General features: G+C 45.8%; 2 protein-coding genes across 3 annotated transcripts in view; one reads left to right on the forward strand and one right to left on the reverse strand.

The window, feature by feature from the left end:
* Nucleotides 1-14,955, reverse strand: part of NF1 (neurofibromin 1) — an 87,059-nt gene that overhangs the window by 19,398 nt on the left and 52,706 nt on the right. For both annotated transcript variants that reach the window (XM_054394392.1, XM_054394391.1), the window contains 6 exons: nt 4,226-4,658; nt 3,667-4,007; nt 2,380-2,582; nt 1,200-1,393; nt 516-656; nt 29-308 (listed from right to left, as the gene is read on the reverse strand). In XM_054394392.1, the coding sequence (XP_054250367.1) occupies nt 29-308; nt 516-656; nt 1,200-1,393; nt 2,380-2,582; nt 3,667-4,007; nt 4,226-4,658 (1,592 nt within the window). The remainder of the gene's footprint in view (nt 1-28; nt 309-515; nt 657-1,199; nt 1,394-2,379; nt 2,583-3,666; nt 4,008-4,225; nt 4,659-14,955) is intronic.
* On the forward strand, nt 7,586-8,350 carry EVI2A (ecotropic viral integration site 2A). The gene has a single exon (XM_054394395.1). The coding sequence runs from the start codon at nt 7,586-7,588 to the stop codon at nt 8,348-8,350; it is 765 nt and encodes a 254-aa protein (XP_054250370.1).

Genomic DNA, 14,955 nt, shown 5'->3' on the forward strand with positions numbered 1-14,955 from the left:
TTAATGGAACATCTGAACAAAAACTTACCACTGAAGTGGAGCTGCGAACAAGTGCAAAGAGAATGAATGATGTTGATGACGAGACCGTGAGTGGAAGCTCTGAGAGAAAGGGGACCAGTGGCCACCAGTAAAGTTACCACATGGAAGAGGTAGGGGAGATGTGCTGCCACATCCAGAGAATTGTTGAAGGAGAGCATCAGCATGTAACGTGCTAGAATAGCAATATCATCCCACATCAGGTGCTGCTCCAGGGTGGGAGTCGGAGACAGGCAGGTCTTGTCGATTATTTTACACATCCTCCCAATCACCTGAAAAGCAACCACTCTGCTTTACTGCACAGCTCCCAGCTTCAGTAAAAACATCACAAGGTAACAGTGGAATTACTCTGGAACCTGCTTTATCATGGGGATTGCACTACTGCCTGCATTGAGCTGTCAGAAAGCAACTCAGTGTCACATTATTGTGGAGGGTGGGATTATTACATTGGAGGAAATGAAGACAAAGAAGGGACTCACTTTGCTTGACACCAACTTTACATTTCCAGAAGCAAGTGCTACAGCTGTGTCTGCCATAACCTCAGCTTTTATGGATCCTAAGCCCCCTGTGGCACTGGTTTTGATGAAACTGTCCAGCACTACGTCAAGGAGATCTGTTATCTGTTAGAGAAAAAAATTATTCTTTGTTATCAGTCACATTAACTTCATTTTTCTCCAGTAAATCACCTCTGAAGTCAACAGTCACTCTTTTTTCAGCTGAAGATGTGTAACTCCCATAACCTGAAGCAGCAATTTCAGTGATTTGTTCTCCTTTTGGAAAAAAGCCTAATGCCAGTTGCAAACAGAACAAAAGCAGAGTTCTTCCAGTGCCAGGTGCCTGACACACCTCTGAATGCTCCTGCTTTGCTCTTTCCACTCAGTACCTGCACGTTTGGGGGGGTTGATGAAATAATTACTACTAATAGCAAAGATTTACATTTCAATTCTTAGTGAGAGCCAGGGACACGTTCCTAGAAGCCAGTGTTTGCTAATGACTTTAGGAAGCACTTTATGGAATGGAAGCTGCAGGACATGCAGACTGCTCTCCACAGCTCAGCTGCTTAGGTCATGATAAGATCCGTTTCAGTTCTTTGCATTAAAAGTGGTTAAAAACTCTACAGCCTGCTTATAAAGAAGCTGCAACAGATGATGCAAAGTTATTACCTGTCCCAGACTTCCCCAGATCTTTGCCTGGATGGAAGGATACATCTGTTTCTCATTAATTGTCATGGTGATAAGCTTATCAAGGATAGCTGTGACCCGCTGCCGCTTCGCATCGTCATTGTGCTTGCAGAACCGGACCAGGTTGGACAGCCAGGGGGTCATATACTCCAGACAGAGGTGTTTCAGCTCAATACCTGCAGGAAACATTCACCTTATAACACAGGATGAGCACCAGTCTCTATTTGTGAGTAAACATTTATGTGTGAGCACTTCTCCTTTCCCTTTTATTGCCTAAAGCAATCAGAGCTGAGTGGGTAAGTGTGGGCAGACAGAGAGGCTTCAGAGAGAAACTCTGAGCATGACACCCCAGAAATGCCTGCAAGATGCTGACATCCAAATGCCTTATTAAGAGATGTGACACAAAGATGTGGACATGCAGTCTTAGGTGGAATTTCTTCAGATAGTTTATTTCCAATCTGGAGAACACATTCTAAACAGCTCCCAACAGGGAAGTCTGAGCTGTGTTATGCCTGGAGAAAAGGGATGACAAAAGTGGTGCAGCAGAAGCAGATCTACAACTGACAGACACAATCAATCTGAAAAGATTCATTTGGATATGACTAAAGAACCCTGTAACTATTCCAGAGTTCAAACCTTCACCATCAGGGACCTCAGATTTTGACTTTTGTTCTGCAATATTCTCTACTTCTGATGAATTCACAACAGCCTGGCAGAGACAGATCCAAAGTGCTCTCTGCACAAAACCGTCCACAGCGATAGGAAACAAATTGTTCTGTGACCTCTGACTGGACCTCATCCTCTAAACAAATGAGATGCCTCGAGTAAAACTTGTTTTCATGTTCAAATTCCAAAGGCAGTTAGTTGCCTTTCTTTTTTAATTAAAAAAAATCCACTTCCTGAGAAAGGAAAGGGCACATCCAAATGTGAAAAGCAATGTTTCTGTTCCACCAGCTGCCATTCCAGCCTGAGAAACTGCCTGCCTTCAGAATATTGCACAGTTTGATAAAGAAACAGATAGAAAAGGATAATCTTGCAAACAGCTAAACCAGCTCTAGAAGCATTTGCACTTTGTGACTCAGTACAATGAGGAAGCTCAGTTGACTAAGCTCAGCAGCTTCTCCCCCCCAGGTTAGCATTAAGGAACACCACTGCTACTTACTAGATTTGCTAAATCCAGAAATGCACTCTTCCAAGAACTCTAAGGTGAGGTGTGGTTCATTAGCTGCAAGAGTCTTACTGATGGACACAATAAATAGAGTGTTGTTGGCAGGAATACACAGACCTGAAGTTTCCAGTAACTGGCCCTCAATCTTTAAATTAAAGGTACAGGTTAAGGCACAAAGAAGATTATAGGCGGCAGACCTGGAACAGAGCAAGCAAGGAGAGCTGTAGTAGTTGTCTTGTGCATCTGAAAACACATCCATCATATAAAGCATCACAGGAGTGGCAGTGACATTTCAAAATCAAACCCTGTTGCTAAGTCTGAGATTACACTGAATCTCTTCTTACACTGAATCCTCAGCTTCTTCGCTGCACCAGTTAAGATTCACAGACAATGACATTTGCTCTAGAGAATTTCTCCTCCACTTGCTTTAAACAAATTTTGATGAGTTTAAAGAGCATGCTTGAAGGACTTTCTCCTGGGCTTCCCAGAACAGCTTTCAGTTCCAGGAAATTCTAAATATTTCCATGGGTACCTGAGCTGCTGGGAGATATTTTCAGGCACCTTGGAGGAGGATGCTACTGAACCAGCCTCGTCTAGGGCTGACAAGATGCAACACCTCCTAGGTTACTGAACATGAAGTTCAACATCATGAAAATCCCATGTTCCTGTCCTGGTTTGAGTTAGAACAGAACTGATGCTGTTCAGTCAGAAACATTCATTGCTAAACAGAATTATTTCTCTTTATGAAGAGAAATGAAGCTTCCTGCAGGGCTTCAATTACCCTGACAGCATGCATGCCTTCCCTCACCTACAGAAAACCCTTCTTAAGCAGAGAATGGGCTGGGCTGGAAGGGACCTTAAAGATCATTCAGTTCCAACTGCCCTGCCACGGGCAGGGACACCTCCCACCAGCCCAGGTTGCTCAAGGCCTCATCCAGCCTGGCCTTGAACAACTCAAGGGAGGAGGCAGCCACAGCCTCCCTGGGCAACCTGTTCCAGTGTCTCCCCACCCTCACTGTAAAGAATTTCTTCCTAATCTCCAGTCTAAATCTCCCCTCTTCCAGCTCCAATCCCTTCCCTCTCATCCTATCACTGTACACCCTTGTAAAAAGTCCCCAGAGCCTTCTCTTCTGCAGGCTGAACCCCCTCTGCCAGGCCATTCTATGGAGCTGCGATGAAAGACAAACGGTTTCGTTTGAGAGAGCTTTGCTAACACTAAGAGAAGCCTGAGCAGAGCTGACACTGTGGCCTGAAGCTGACAGCAGTGTGGAAGGTCTGTACCGCAAACTGGGGTCTGAGCTTCCCAGGTTGAGCAGCGCAATATTCAGCAGCGTCCCAGGGACGTCCTTGGGACGGATTTTCGTGTGCTGGGGGATGGAGTCTGGCTGTGACAGCTCCCACCGTGTCCGTATGTGAATGATGGACCTCACGATGGCTTCACACTCCTGGTGCATGAAGGTGAGTGGGGTGCCTTGGTTGGCAATGGTCAAGGTGAACTGGTTCTCATCAACCAGGCAGATCTCCTCAATCTCAGAGGCGTAGTAGATGTCGTTCAAGAACACCGTTTGCCCCAGCACTCTGGTTCGTTCTGCTGATGTCACCTGCACGGCTGTCGACCCAACCTTAGGAAGAAGACAGAAAAACAGTTCAGCACCTCTTGTTACCACGAGAGGGAAGAGTCTGATAATTCTAACTTCACAGAGGTCAATGTGTGAAATTTTATCCTTCCTAAAGATGCAGCTGTGATTTCTCCTCAATGCAGGAAAACTGAGAGTAAAACCATATTCAAACCCTTAGAGAAACATAACAGTTCACTAGGAACAGCATTCAAAGGACTTACTTTAATAGAAACTTTGGTGTCTTTGTGAGCCAGTTTGAGAGCATTGTGAAACACTTTCAAGTCTTCCTCCAAAGCCAAGGTAGCTGCTGGGAGTTTCTGCTGGTCATGTTCGATGTGCTCTGCCAGTTTCCCTGGAGAGTCTATGAAAATAAGCCTTTTGCTGCCTTTCAAACCTGTCAAGAGCCTTTCATGGTATTTGGTGTATTCTCTGACCCAAGAGTTACAGTTATAAATAAAAACTGCTGAGACATTTTCATAAGCAAAGCCTGGAAAAACTACAAACCATTTGGAAAGAAAGTCTGTTTTAAAGCGGTTACTGGGGCCAGCATGGGTGAGGTCCACCACGATCTCGTATGGCTTTGCATAGTATGGCTTCAGAGTCAGCAGCACGTGGTAGATCAGCAGATCTCCATTGATCTGACCAGTCTTGAATCTGCAAGAAAACAAGACAGAGGTTGTGGGCTTGGCATTTCATATCAGAACCACCCGAGGGGTGCGTGGCACACACTGCTGCACCAAACCACGGCTCTCAGAACACCGCCAAGGCAAAGCTACAGCCAAAGGCACCTGCCCAGCTCTTACAGCATGGCTCACGCTCCAGCCAAGTTTGGTGCCCAGTATGATGAGGCTTCACTTGGGATTTAACTCAGCTTCACTTTGAAGTGCCACAGCCAAGCAGCCTCCAGACAGGCAGGAGGTTTATTCAGCTGAAAGGGAAAATAAAATCCATGCTGGGAGCGCAGCAGGGCATCAACTGGATCCAAACTGGATTACATGAGAAGAGCTCAGAGTTTGTTTGAAAGTAAAAGTCTTTCAAACTAACTTCTTAATCAACTCAGAGATTCAAATTATATGTTTTTATGTATGAAAAAAATGCAGTTATTTCAGAAGTCTTCATGAAGACTAATTAATCATTCCCACCCCAACTTTTTCAAAGGATCTCAGAGGGATCTACTGCAGCATCCTCTGATGCCTGCTGGAGCATGGTCAGTCCTCTGAGTAGTACAGAGGATTTGCCTACAAAATCACTCTTTCCAGAGAGCACTGGGGTAACAGAGAAATATTTAAGAACTCTCCGTTCTCATTTAATGATTCCCTGAACTCTAGGAGACTGGTGAGTGTCCAAACCAAGCCTCCAGAGCTAGCACAGCAGGCAGAATTCTACCACGAAGAGTCAATTAAAAACGAAATCCATCTAAAGGGTGAACATCTAAGGTGCTTTTAAATACCTACCACTGCTTCAGGCCAGCATTAGCTCAACTCTTTCAAAGCAAATCAACAGGCTATGGACAGAGCTACTAAATACTGTGTGGGTTTGAGTGCACTGGGACCCTGCTCCTGATACCATCTGAGATAACCACCTGAGCACAGGATGACCTGGGAGATAAATTCAATGAACAGAGAGTATCTGGATGCCAAAGGTGGTTTTTTTTTTCCCCTCCTGTGTTACTTCCTGTTGTTCTGAGAGCTAATTTGGGCAAGTTGGTGTTCTTCCCCGTCCAACATGTCATGGTATGGTTGTTACACAAAGGAAATGTGTCATCTCTGTGGTTTGAGTCCACCACTTAGAGTTAACGACAGAGGGTTTCAGTTACTGATTTGCTTACAAAATACCAGCACTAAATCTGCCTGCTGCATGCCAGTGGGCACTGGCATCCTGAGAGCAAATACATGCACATTTTGTTGTTAAAGGACAAATCATCTGCAACAACCATTTTCATTGGGCTCTCTCCTGGCTAGGTGAGTACAACATTTCCTTTCTCTTCTTTTAAGGCTCTTAAATGTTGTAGAAAATGATAAGCAAAAGTGTTTTTAAAGAAGTTCAAGCAACCCTAAAATCCTCACAATCAATACAAATAGCATCTCTGACTGAATTAAGGGAGCTGATCTAACTGGAGTTCTAGTGATGTTAAAGGTTATTCACAACCAGTCTCCAAAGACTGGGCAGTGACAGTCACTGCTTAGCTCTGCTGCTCTCTGGGTTGCAGCCCTTGCTGTGCACTGACAGTGGACCCTGTCGATACCCAGGGACAAAGGGCTGAACTAAAAAGAAACCCCAGCCCTTTAATGATCAGCTCCTTTGCTCTCATGCATGTAAGAGAAGCTCTCAACAACATCAGTTGTCTGGTTTTAAGGAAAGCACATCTGCTCTAGAATGCTACAATTAACCCTGGACTTGTGCAGGCAGAAAGAGCTGCAGCTCCTGGACAGGGCCATGTCTTGTGGGGGTATCTCTGTACCACCAAAGGTATCTCCATCCTGCATGGCATGCAGAAATTTCATGTCAAATGTTTTGTTTCAAGGAAGGAAAAAAAAAAAAAAAAAAGGCTTTGCTGGGTTTGCTTTTTTCCCTTTTTAAAGTATGCATCCTCCAGGCAACCTTTACATACAAAGAGCAAATCCCACTTGAGCTGGAGATGATTGCTATGACGGCTTCCAGTTCCAATTTAACAGCAAGGGATTCCTCTCAGAATGGAGCCTGACTTTATGTAATGGGTGAGCTGCAAAGTAAGAGATGCAAACACCTTCTGCTGCTCCTTTGTCAGGTCAGGAGGCACCCATTGTTTGTTCCCTGCTTATGTATCAGGCACATCATTTCTTTCCTTTCCTTGGAGGACTCCAGCAACTCCAGTTCACCCCTCTGATGGCTGGGAGTGAATGCTTGAAGCTCTTTGGTAGGCCTGCTAGCTTTTGGCCAGGATTCAAGTAAACATTGTCTGGAACACTTCAAAATTCACTTTACCTGAGAAGCAGATGTGTGATAAATACCCCACGGTACAACGAAGCAGAGAAATGACAGAACAAAGATTTTCCTACTGCAAACAGCTGCACTGAGAAATAGCAACAACTCAAACAAGTTCCTGCTGTCACTTACAGGAATATTTGAGATTAAAGCAGGGCTACACTTCCCACATTCAGGGGAATACAGCAAAGTAAGAAGTACTAATCTGCAAATTTAAGATGGGTTTTTCTTTCCACTGTGTAAAAGCAGAAGTGATGAACTTAGTTGTAAGATGGCCAGCTTTGAAGAGGGGGAACCACCTCCAGTCTGCCTCTGCATCACTGAGTGGTTAGTAGGAAACATTTCCCTTTCCCTCTTTGCTCTATTTTCTTTTTTAATCTTAATGTATCTTCTAAAAACCTCAAGCTGTCACAAGTTCAAGACAACCTATACTCTCTCAGAGTACCTAGTACTTGAACTCATCCTCCTACAGCCACTAAAATGAGGTCATGACCTATTTTTGCCATCCAAAAGGCTGCTGCTGGCTATTCCCTGAGAAGTCTGAGTCAAGCCCCAAGCCCCAGGGTTTGTTGCACTAACATCACCATTTGTGCCTTTGCAGGTGACTGCACAGGAAGATGAAGGCAGAGATGCACAGGGCACCACACTTTGCCTTCTCTGCCATGATCATCTTTTCTTTGTGCCTGCAAACGAGTGCAAACCACAGCGATTATCCCAGGGATAGAAATGGAACCTGGAATCCCATCAGCCAAAACCTGAGTGGAAGCCAGAACCTAACAGAAGCCAATACAAATTCTCCTCTGGGCACCAATCTCAGCAGCGGAACAACTAGTTTGAGAACACAGACAAGCAGCCTGCAGTCAATATCCTTCACAACCACCCCAAATTCAACATCTCCTCCTGCCAGAAGTGATGTTTCTGCTATGGGAGGACTCAGGAACAGCAGCAAGCCCAAGAGTACCATGACAAAAGAAACCACATGTGAAGATAATAAGCCTCTTATACTGATTTGCTTCATTGTCATGGCAGTGCTTGTGCTCATCTGCACCTTCTTATTTCTGTCCACAGTTGTAATGGCAAACAAAATGTCCTATCTGAAAAAAACTCAGCAAGGAAAACGCAGGCCCAGGAGCAATGGTGACATCCTGGCCACTAACAGCTTATGGCCAACTGCAGCAGGAACGTGGCAGAGGATGCCCAAGGAGCCAGCTGGAACTGACTTGACAATGCAAGACTTAGTAGTAGGAAGAGAGGCTGCAACCCAAAGGAAAACTGATGATGAAACTCCTAAGAGACTCACCGAAGAAACAGGCAATGGACAGGAAAACAAAACACCAAAGTCACACAAACCCATTCTAACCAATTTTGTAGTTGAGATTTAATTCATGTTCAGGCAAAAACTCATCTTTTGCCTTTTTTGTGTCATTAATGTAAGGTGAAAAATTTCTCTTCCAAGTAACACCGTGAATTTGAACACAGGAAAGCTAAGTTCAGATCTTAGGGGCTTTCCTCTCTGCTGGTGGGAATGCTGTGGGGCAACTTGTAGATCCAGAAGGGAAGAAGACTATAAAGTTTGTCAGAACTGGAGGTACTCCTCTGACTAGAACCCATGGTGACAGGAGCTGAACTGGACCAAACAAAAGGACAGAAGCCTGCTCAAAGATCAGGACAGGACTGTCAGCCTCGTAACTACACTTCCAGTTGCTACACAACTATAACCAAGTTATGTTGTTAGAAAAGCAGAACTCAGTCACAACTTTGATCCAATTATTGAATCAGGGAACTGGTCCCTTGTCAACCCTTTTGAGGTTTTCCATCAAGAACTTCTTAAACCAGCTTCACTGCTTCTGATCCAGATGGAGATTGGAATGGTATTTACTGTGTTTTGAGCTGGTGCAGGACTCGAAGTTTGTAGTCTGTGCTCAGCAGCAGAAGTGTTTCAATTTGTTATCTCAAATAAAGCAGCAGTACCAGTTGTTAAATAACTCCTGTGACACTCTTTCTCCGAGTCAAAATATTACCAATAATCTGACCCAAGGCCTTTTGGAATATCATATCCCTATGACATTTGCTGAAGGTCACTAAAGGTCTTCTCTGCTGAGTAGCTATGATTCCTTGCACACAGGAACAAACTCCGCTTTGTCCTAACACAACCAATAAGAATGTGCCAAAGATTTATTCAAACCACCACAAATTGTGTTTACTCTCCTACAGACCTGCTTTGCCCCCATATTCCTGGGGAGAGGTCTGTGTCTGCCCTCACTGCAACACAGCTTTGTTGTTTTAAGGGAAGATGAGCAGCTCTCCACAGGCTGCTTCTTGGGTTAAAGCAAATCTGCTGCACCAGGGTGCTAAAGCTGCCCTATGGCAAAGCTCTAAATGTCCTGTGCAGCTGTAAGAACATTTCTGACACATGAGCTGGTTGTGGCAGCTTGAATGAATGAGGACATAAGATTGAATCCTCAGCCCATCTTCCATCACCTCGCAGAATTACATGGTTTGGGTTGGAAGGGACCTCTGAAGGACTATTCCAACTCCCAAGCAGTGAGCAGGGACATCCTCCACCAGATCAGGTTGCCTAGAGCCCTGTTGGGCCAGACCTTGAGTATCTCCAAGGATAGAGCCTCAACTACTTCCCTGGGCAACCTGTCCCAGTGTTCCAGCAGTCTCATGGTGCAGAACCTGTTCCTAACATCCAATCTCAATCTGATCTTCTCTTATTTCAAACCACTGTCCCTGGTCTTGTCACTGCAGGCATTTAGAAACACTCCCTCTGCAGCCTTCTTGTAGCTCCCTTTAGGTACTGGAAGGCTGCTCGTAGGCTCCCTCAGCCTGTCCCCATAGAAGAGGTTCTTCAGGTCCTTGAACACTTTTGTGACCCTCCTCTGGACCCACTCCATCAGGTTCATATACTTCTTGAGGGACTGAGGGATCCAGAGCTGGATGCAGTGCTCCAGGTGAGACCTCACTAGAGCAGAGCAGAAACATGTCAGACCCTCTGCTCCTTTCGGAAGAGAGTCACCTACAACTCTGACTCTCCTTTCTTCTCTGTGGAGGTGGTGGTGATCCTACAGGAGGTTGTTCTTTTGGATGTTTGTGACCTCATATGGCTGAATCAACACCCACATAGTCTATGGACTGATCCTTCACCTCGAGAGCTAACAGGGGCAGGGCCAGGGGCTGCTGCATTACAGTTACCTTCTCCTTCCCCCATATGACCATGAGCTCAGGAGGCAACAGCAGAGATAGCAAAGGTGAGAATCTAACCTGGTGTAAAAGTGCTCACAGCTAGGAAGATAATGGAACTAGAGCAGGAGGATGAATCTGTGGGGGTAGCCAACCTGCACCCAGCAACACAGGCAGATGTCAGGCCCAAGGGGTACACCAGCAGTGTCATGAAAAAAGTAGGCAAGGAAGGGAAGAATCAACATCCCAGGTGGAGATTGTAAGGGTTGAAGAGAATGGGGATGAGATGAAGGAACCAGGCAAGAAGCTGTGAGCTCTAATGGGGTCAGGATTTGTGTTTGCCACAGGAGCGGGGAGTCAAAAAGAGAACTTGCAAGTCAGAAGAGAGGCACCACAGGAAAAGCAGGAGGAGATGAAGAAGCTGCAGAAGGGTCTGGCAGTAAGTATTTGGCACTGGCAGAACACTTGCAAAATGACCTGGGGACATATTTGGCAGGTTTCTTTTCTTCAGGCAGCCCTTCTAGGCAAAAATGCTCAAGGAGACAAATGAAAGTAGCTTGGGTTACACTAAGTGGCATGGACAGAGAGTGGGAAAACAGCTGCTCAGAGAGCACCGCCCTGCACCAATGATGGCAGCAGGCACCAAAGTTGTCCAGACACAGAACTAAGCCAGGGAGCAGAGGGGTGAAGCTGTCGTTATCTGCCTTGAAACGCAGCTCACAAGAGTAGATGTGTAAGGAAGCCAGGGTCCTGTGATCAGAGAGCCTTCCATGACTCACTACAACCAGCCCAAGGTTGCTTCTCCAATAATAACCACAACAGTGCACCAAACCCACCACTGAAATTCAATCAGGAAGATTCCAACCCCAGCCAAAATTGCCTAATTCCTGACTCACCCAGAAGCAACTCTTCTCCACAAAGCCAGGCAAAGAGGCACTGAGGATTTGCTACAGAATCAGCACAAAATGTGAGTTTTGTAGAAACAAAAGAGCTGAAAGGTCTGCTCATGAAACATGCAGACTTGGACACAGGGCTCTTAGTAATCTCCTCACTCTTGACACTTCCTGCAGCAAGTGTTGGCAAACTTCCTCCCTAGCTGCAGCAACCTGCTTCAACATGAAACGAGCCATTTTAGGCTGCTCTCAGCATGCGCCGTGCCTGCCAAAGGCTTCCGACAGAACCTAAGGGGATGCCTGCTTGAGAGAAGAGAAATGTGCAGGTAAGAACCAACTGCAGGATGGAAAGGTCTCATGGTTGTATTACTGGGTTTGGACCTGCATTGTGTAGAGCTCTGGGCACGTCTCTGACTTCAGGGAGTGGCTCTTGTTGAACGTCTGATCTTAAAAGCTCCTGGGGTTTCAAAGAGCTGTTGGTTGATGCTGTTGCTGGGGACTATCCTGAGCTGTACAGGTAGCACTAGTTGAGTGTGTTTTGAAAAGATGGGAGCAGAATCAACATGAAATTGATCCTTTTTACCTGTCCTGAACCTGCTAGAGAGCTTAGATTCCACTGTTCTGGAGGAGCACTAGTTTATTGCTTGTGTGGGTTTACACTGCTGCATGAAATGAAGTTTTGCATATCTTTAAGGCCAAAAATTTCTGCAGGTTAGCTCCCCAGAGAAAGCTTCCCATGACTAGCATTACACTAACTAAGAAATTAGCTCAAACTGCATGAAAGTAACTGCAGGCAGAAAGGGATGTGCTTTAGATCTGTCATGTCCTATGGAGACTCAGAGACCTGAACTCTAAACAGCAGAGGAAGAAAAAGGAATCTGCCACACGCCATCAGCTCAACTCTGGCACAATCTCTTTAATACAGAGAGGCATTTCTAAAACAGCTGAACACCAGAGTGCTGTTCCACCACGGCATCAGGATTGGACACTTCTAAAAATCATTATGCTCTACGTTTAACTGCTGAAGGGAGGCAAGAAGAGGAAATAAAACCTTAAGAGAACTGTAAAGAGTTTTTTCCTTTGGTCTCAGCTCACAGCCTTCCAACCAAGGTGATTGTCTCTGCTCATGTCAATCCTGTTTGTTAGCACTGCTGTTTTCTGTTCCAAGCCACAACCATTTACATCACTGATAAATGTTATTTTAAAGCACGGTTAGGACTCCTCTGCTAATGTGTTTCTCTGAGAAGGTGAAAAAAGGTAAAAAAGAATCCAAAGATTCTCTTCAAAGAATGAACAGTAGTTAAAAATCTGCTTCTCAGCTGGAAAGTCAGCAACAAACCTGCTGATTATGCAAATGGCAACAAGCATGAAATCCTAAACCCTGGGTCTGAGGTTGTTTTCTCTCCTATCCTATTAACATAAAGTTTTCTGCTCTCAGGAAAGTGTTAACAATACAACAAAGCAGCTCTCCACTTAATACGTTCTGCTTCATTCCTGCTGTAGGAGAAAACACATCTAAAGAGGCTGCAGGAAAAACAATGGCCAGCAACCAAGCAATACTGCTTCTCTTCTATGGGGAAATCTGGAAATCCCTTTCTGCAGCAGTACCTCCAAATGTTGCCATGAACGGGAGAAATGTGTACAGCAGTACGAGGAGTCCAGCAGAAGACAAAGCTCCTCTCTACCAACTGCTAGCAACTGGACCCAGCTCACACAAAGCTCAAGGAGCTCTGCCTGTGACAACAGCAGCCCAGCTCCCTGAAGCAGAGGCAGAACCTAGTGATGGGAGCTGGATAGCAGCACTGCTGATTGGCATCGTTTTGGTCAGTATGCTAACAGCTGTTATCATCATTCTGCTGTGGAAATGCCGCAACAGGCCAGTTCCAGTGGATGCCAACTGGGCAGGTCGCTCTCCATTTGCAGATGGAGACACACCAGATACCTTTATGGACTCTGAGCAGGCCACCAAACGTTCATCAGTTTTGTTTTTGCTGCCTTGGAGACTGAAGCAGGACACAAACTTCCAGAAGGATCCCACTGCATCAGAGAAAGCAGCCCCCTGCCCCACCAGCAATGACAGCAGCCAGCTGCCTCCACCAGCTGAAGGCTGCCCTGCAGCCAGTTCCCCTGCTTCCAGCACAGATCCTCCTCCAGCTCCTACCTCAGAGGCAGCAAGCACTGCACCAGACTCCTGTCCTGAACCAGATGCATTACTCGGACCTCCAGAGCTGCCACCTCCACCTGACTGGCTCAGGGAACCCACTGAGGGTCACAGCTCTGAGCTCAGCAAGCACCAGGAACCTCACTGGGAAGCAGAGGAAGAATTGCCTCCCCCACCCCAGCTGCAGGTTCAGGAGATTCAGGAACCACTGCCCCAGCCTGAAGCCCTTCTGTAAGCTGCCAATGCTGACTGCCAGCACACTTCACTTTTTTCTCAAAGGAAGTATTCTTCAAACAACTGGAAAAAGGAGAAGCTGACACAGGCAAGAACAGTGAGACCACAGTGTGGGCATTTCCCCAGTGTTTCTTAACTTCAGCTGTCACAAAAGGGAACAACCTACTTCTGCCACTGCAAAATACAGCCCACAGTGTGCCCACCACTCATCTGCAACCAGGAACTCCAGAGAGCAGGGAATGCTCACCTCGGGGTGCATCCCCATACATATATATCCAGGGATGGAACACACAGACCTGAGCTGGCAAGAAGGAACACCTCCAGAGCTGCCTGGGGCTTCTCAGAACTATTTGTCCTATTAGGCTGTGTAAGAGAATGCAATGAATTCAAGTTAATGGTAATAAAGCTTTCCAATTCAAAGGTGTTTTGGTCACTTAAAGCACAGCTGAGTATTTGCTGAGATACAAAGCTTGGGATCCCACACAGAGTCTAGATGCCTCCACACAAACATTCCACCTTGCACCCAAAGGTTCATTTGCTGCATATGAGGGGGTAGGACCCCAGCAGCAATGTCTCACAGCTATCTCCTAAAGGCCAGCTGCTGTTCTTTAGCAGCAGCAAGATTTCCTTTAGGGCAAATCTTGCCAAAGAGTTTACTGGGGTGACGTCTCCACCATTGCTTGGGAAACAGAGAACAGTGCAAGTAAACAGTTAATAGAGTGGCCACTCAAAGGCTGAAATGGCTCCAAACACTGCAAGAACAAGAACAAAAAGACCTTCTTTTGCCTAGATACTCTGGGGGGTTATGGGTAAAACAGAACCAGGTTGTAGAACACCCAGGCAAATGAGGAGCAGAAGCAGTGGTGCTCATTCACTGATTTCCTCCTCTGAAGCAGCACTTGCAGGAGGCACTCAACGCTATGAACACAAACTCTAAAAATGAACTTCATGTTGCATGGCTGCCAGATTCCTTCTAACTCAAGGTATCCAAGGGTCTGGCATGTTCCTTCCTGGGCCCTGAGCACACATGAAGCTCACTGTCCTGTCTGACCCCACACATCCTGGTAAGCCAGGAAGCAGGAGGGAGGGCTCAGAGGTAAACTGCTTAGATTTACAGAAAAAAGCTGCTAGATGCTGGAGCTACCTTTCCATGGCATCCCTGCAGACTGGCAGAGTCTGCAGCTTTGAGTTTGCCTGGGGAGGGAATAGATTTGTGGATGCCCAGAGCACGTGTGCACACATCCCAACAATAAACTTCCAAACCTTTAAATTGCCACTAAAACTTCAAGTCCTAAGTTCTGCAGATGCAGTTCTGGGCTGCTGTGCATACAATGGGCATAGAAAAAAACCACAGGTATGCATTTTAATTCCTGTTCCTATAAGCTATGTGTGCCTAAAGAGAGTTCCAATTATGGCAAGATCTTATTTTTAAGGTTTGTTCCATGTTAAAAATCACAGTATTATAAACCATAGCCACTCTTACCATGTTGTCTGGAGAAATCCAGGTGAAAAT

This window comes from Indicator indicator, chromosome 30 (assembly GCF_027791375.1).
Source record: "Indicator indicator isolate 239-I01 chromosome 30, UM_Iind_1.1, whole genome shotgun sequence".
In the NCBI taxonomy this organism is placed as follows: Eukaryota; Metazoa; Chordata; class Aves; order Piciformes; family Indicatoridae; genus Indicator; species Indicator indicator.

Excerpts from the sequence above, each read along its gene's own strand:
- EVI2A (XM_054394395.1), top strand. The coding sequence starts at position 7,586 with ATGAAGGCAGAGATGCACAGGGCACCACACTTTGCCTTCTCTGCCATG.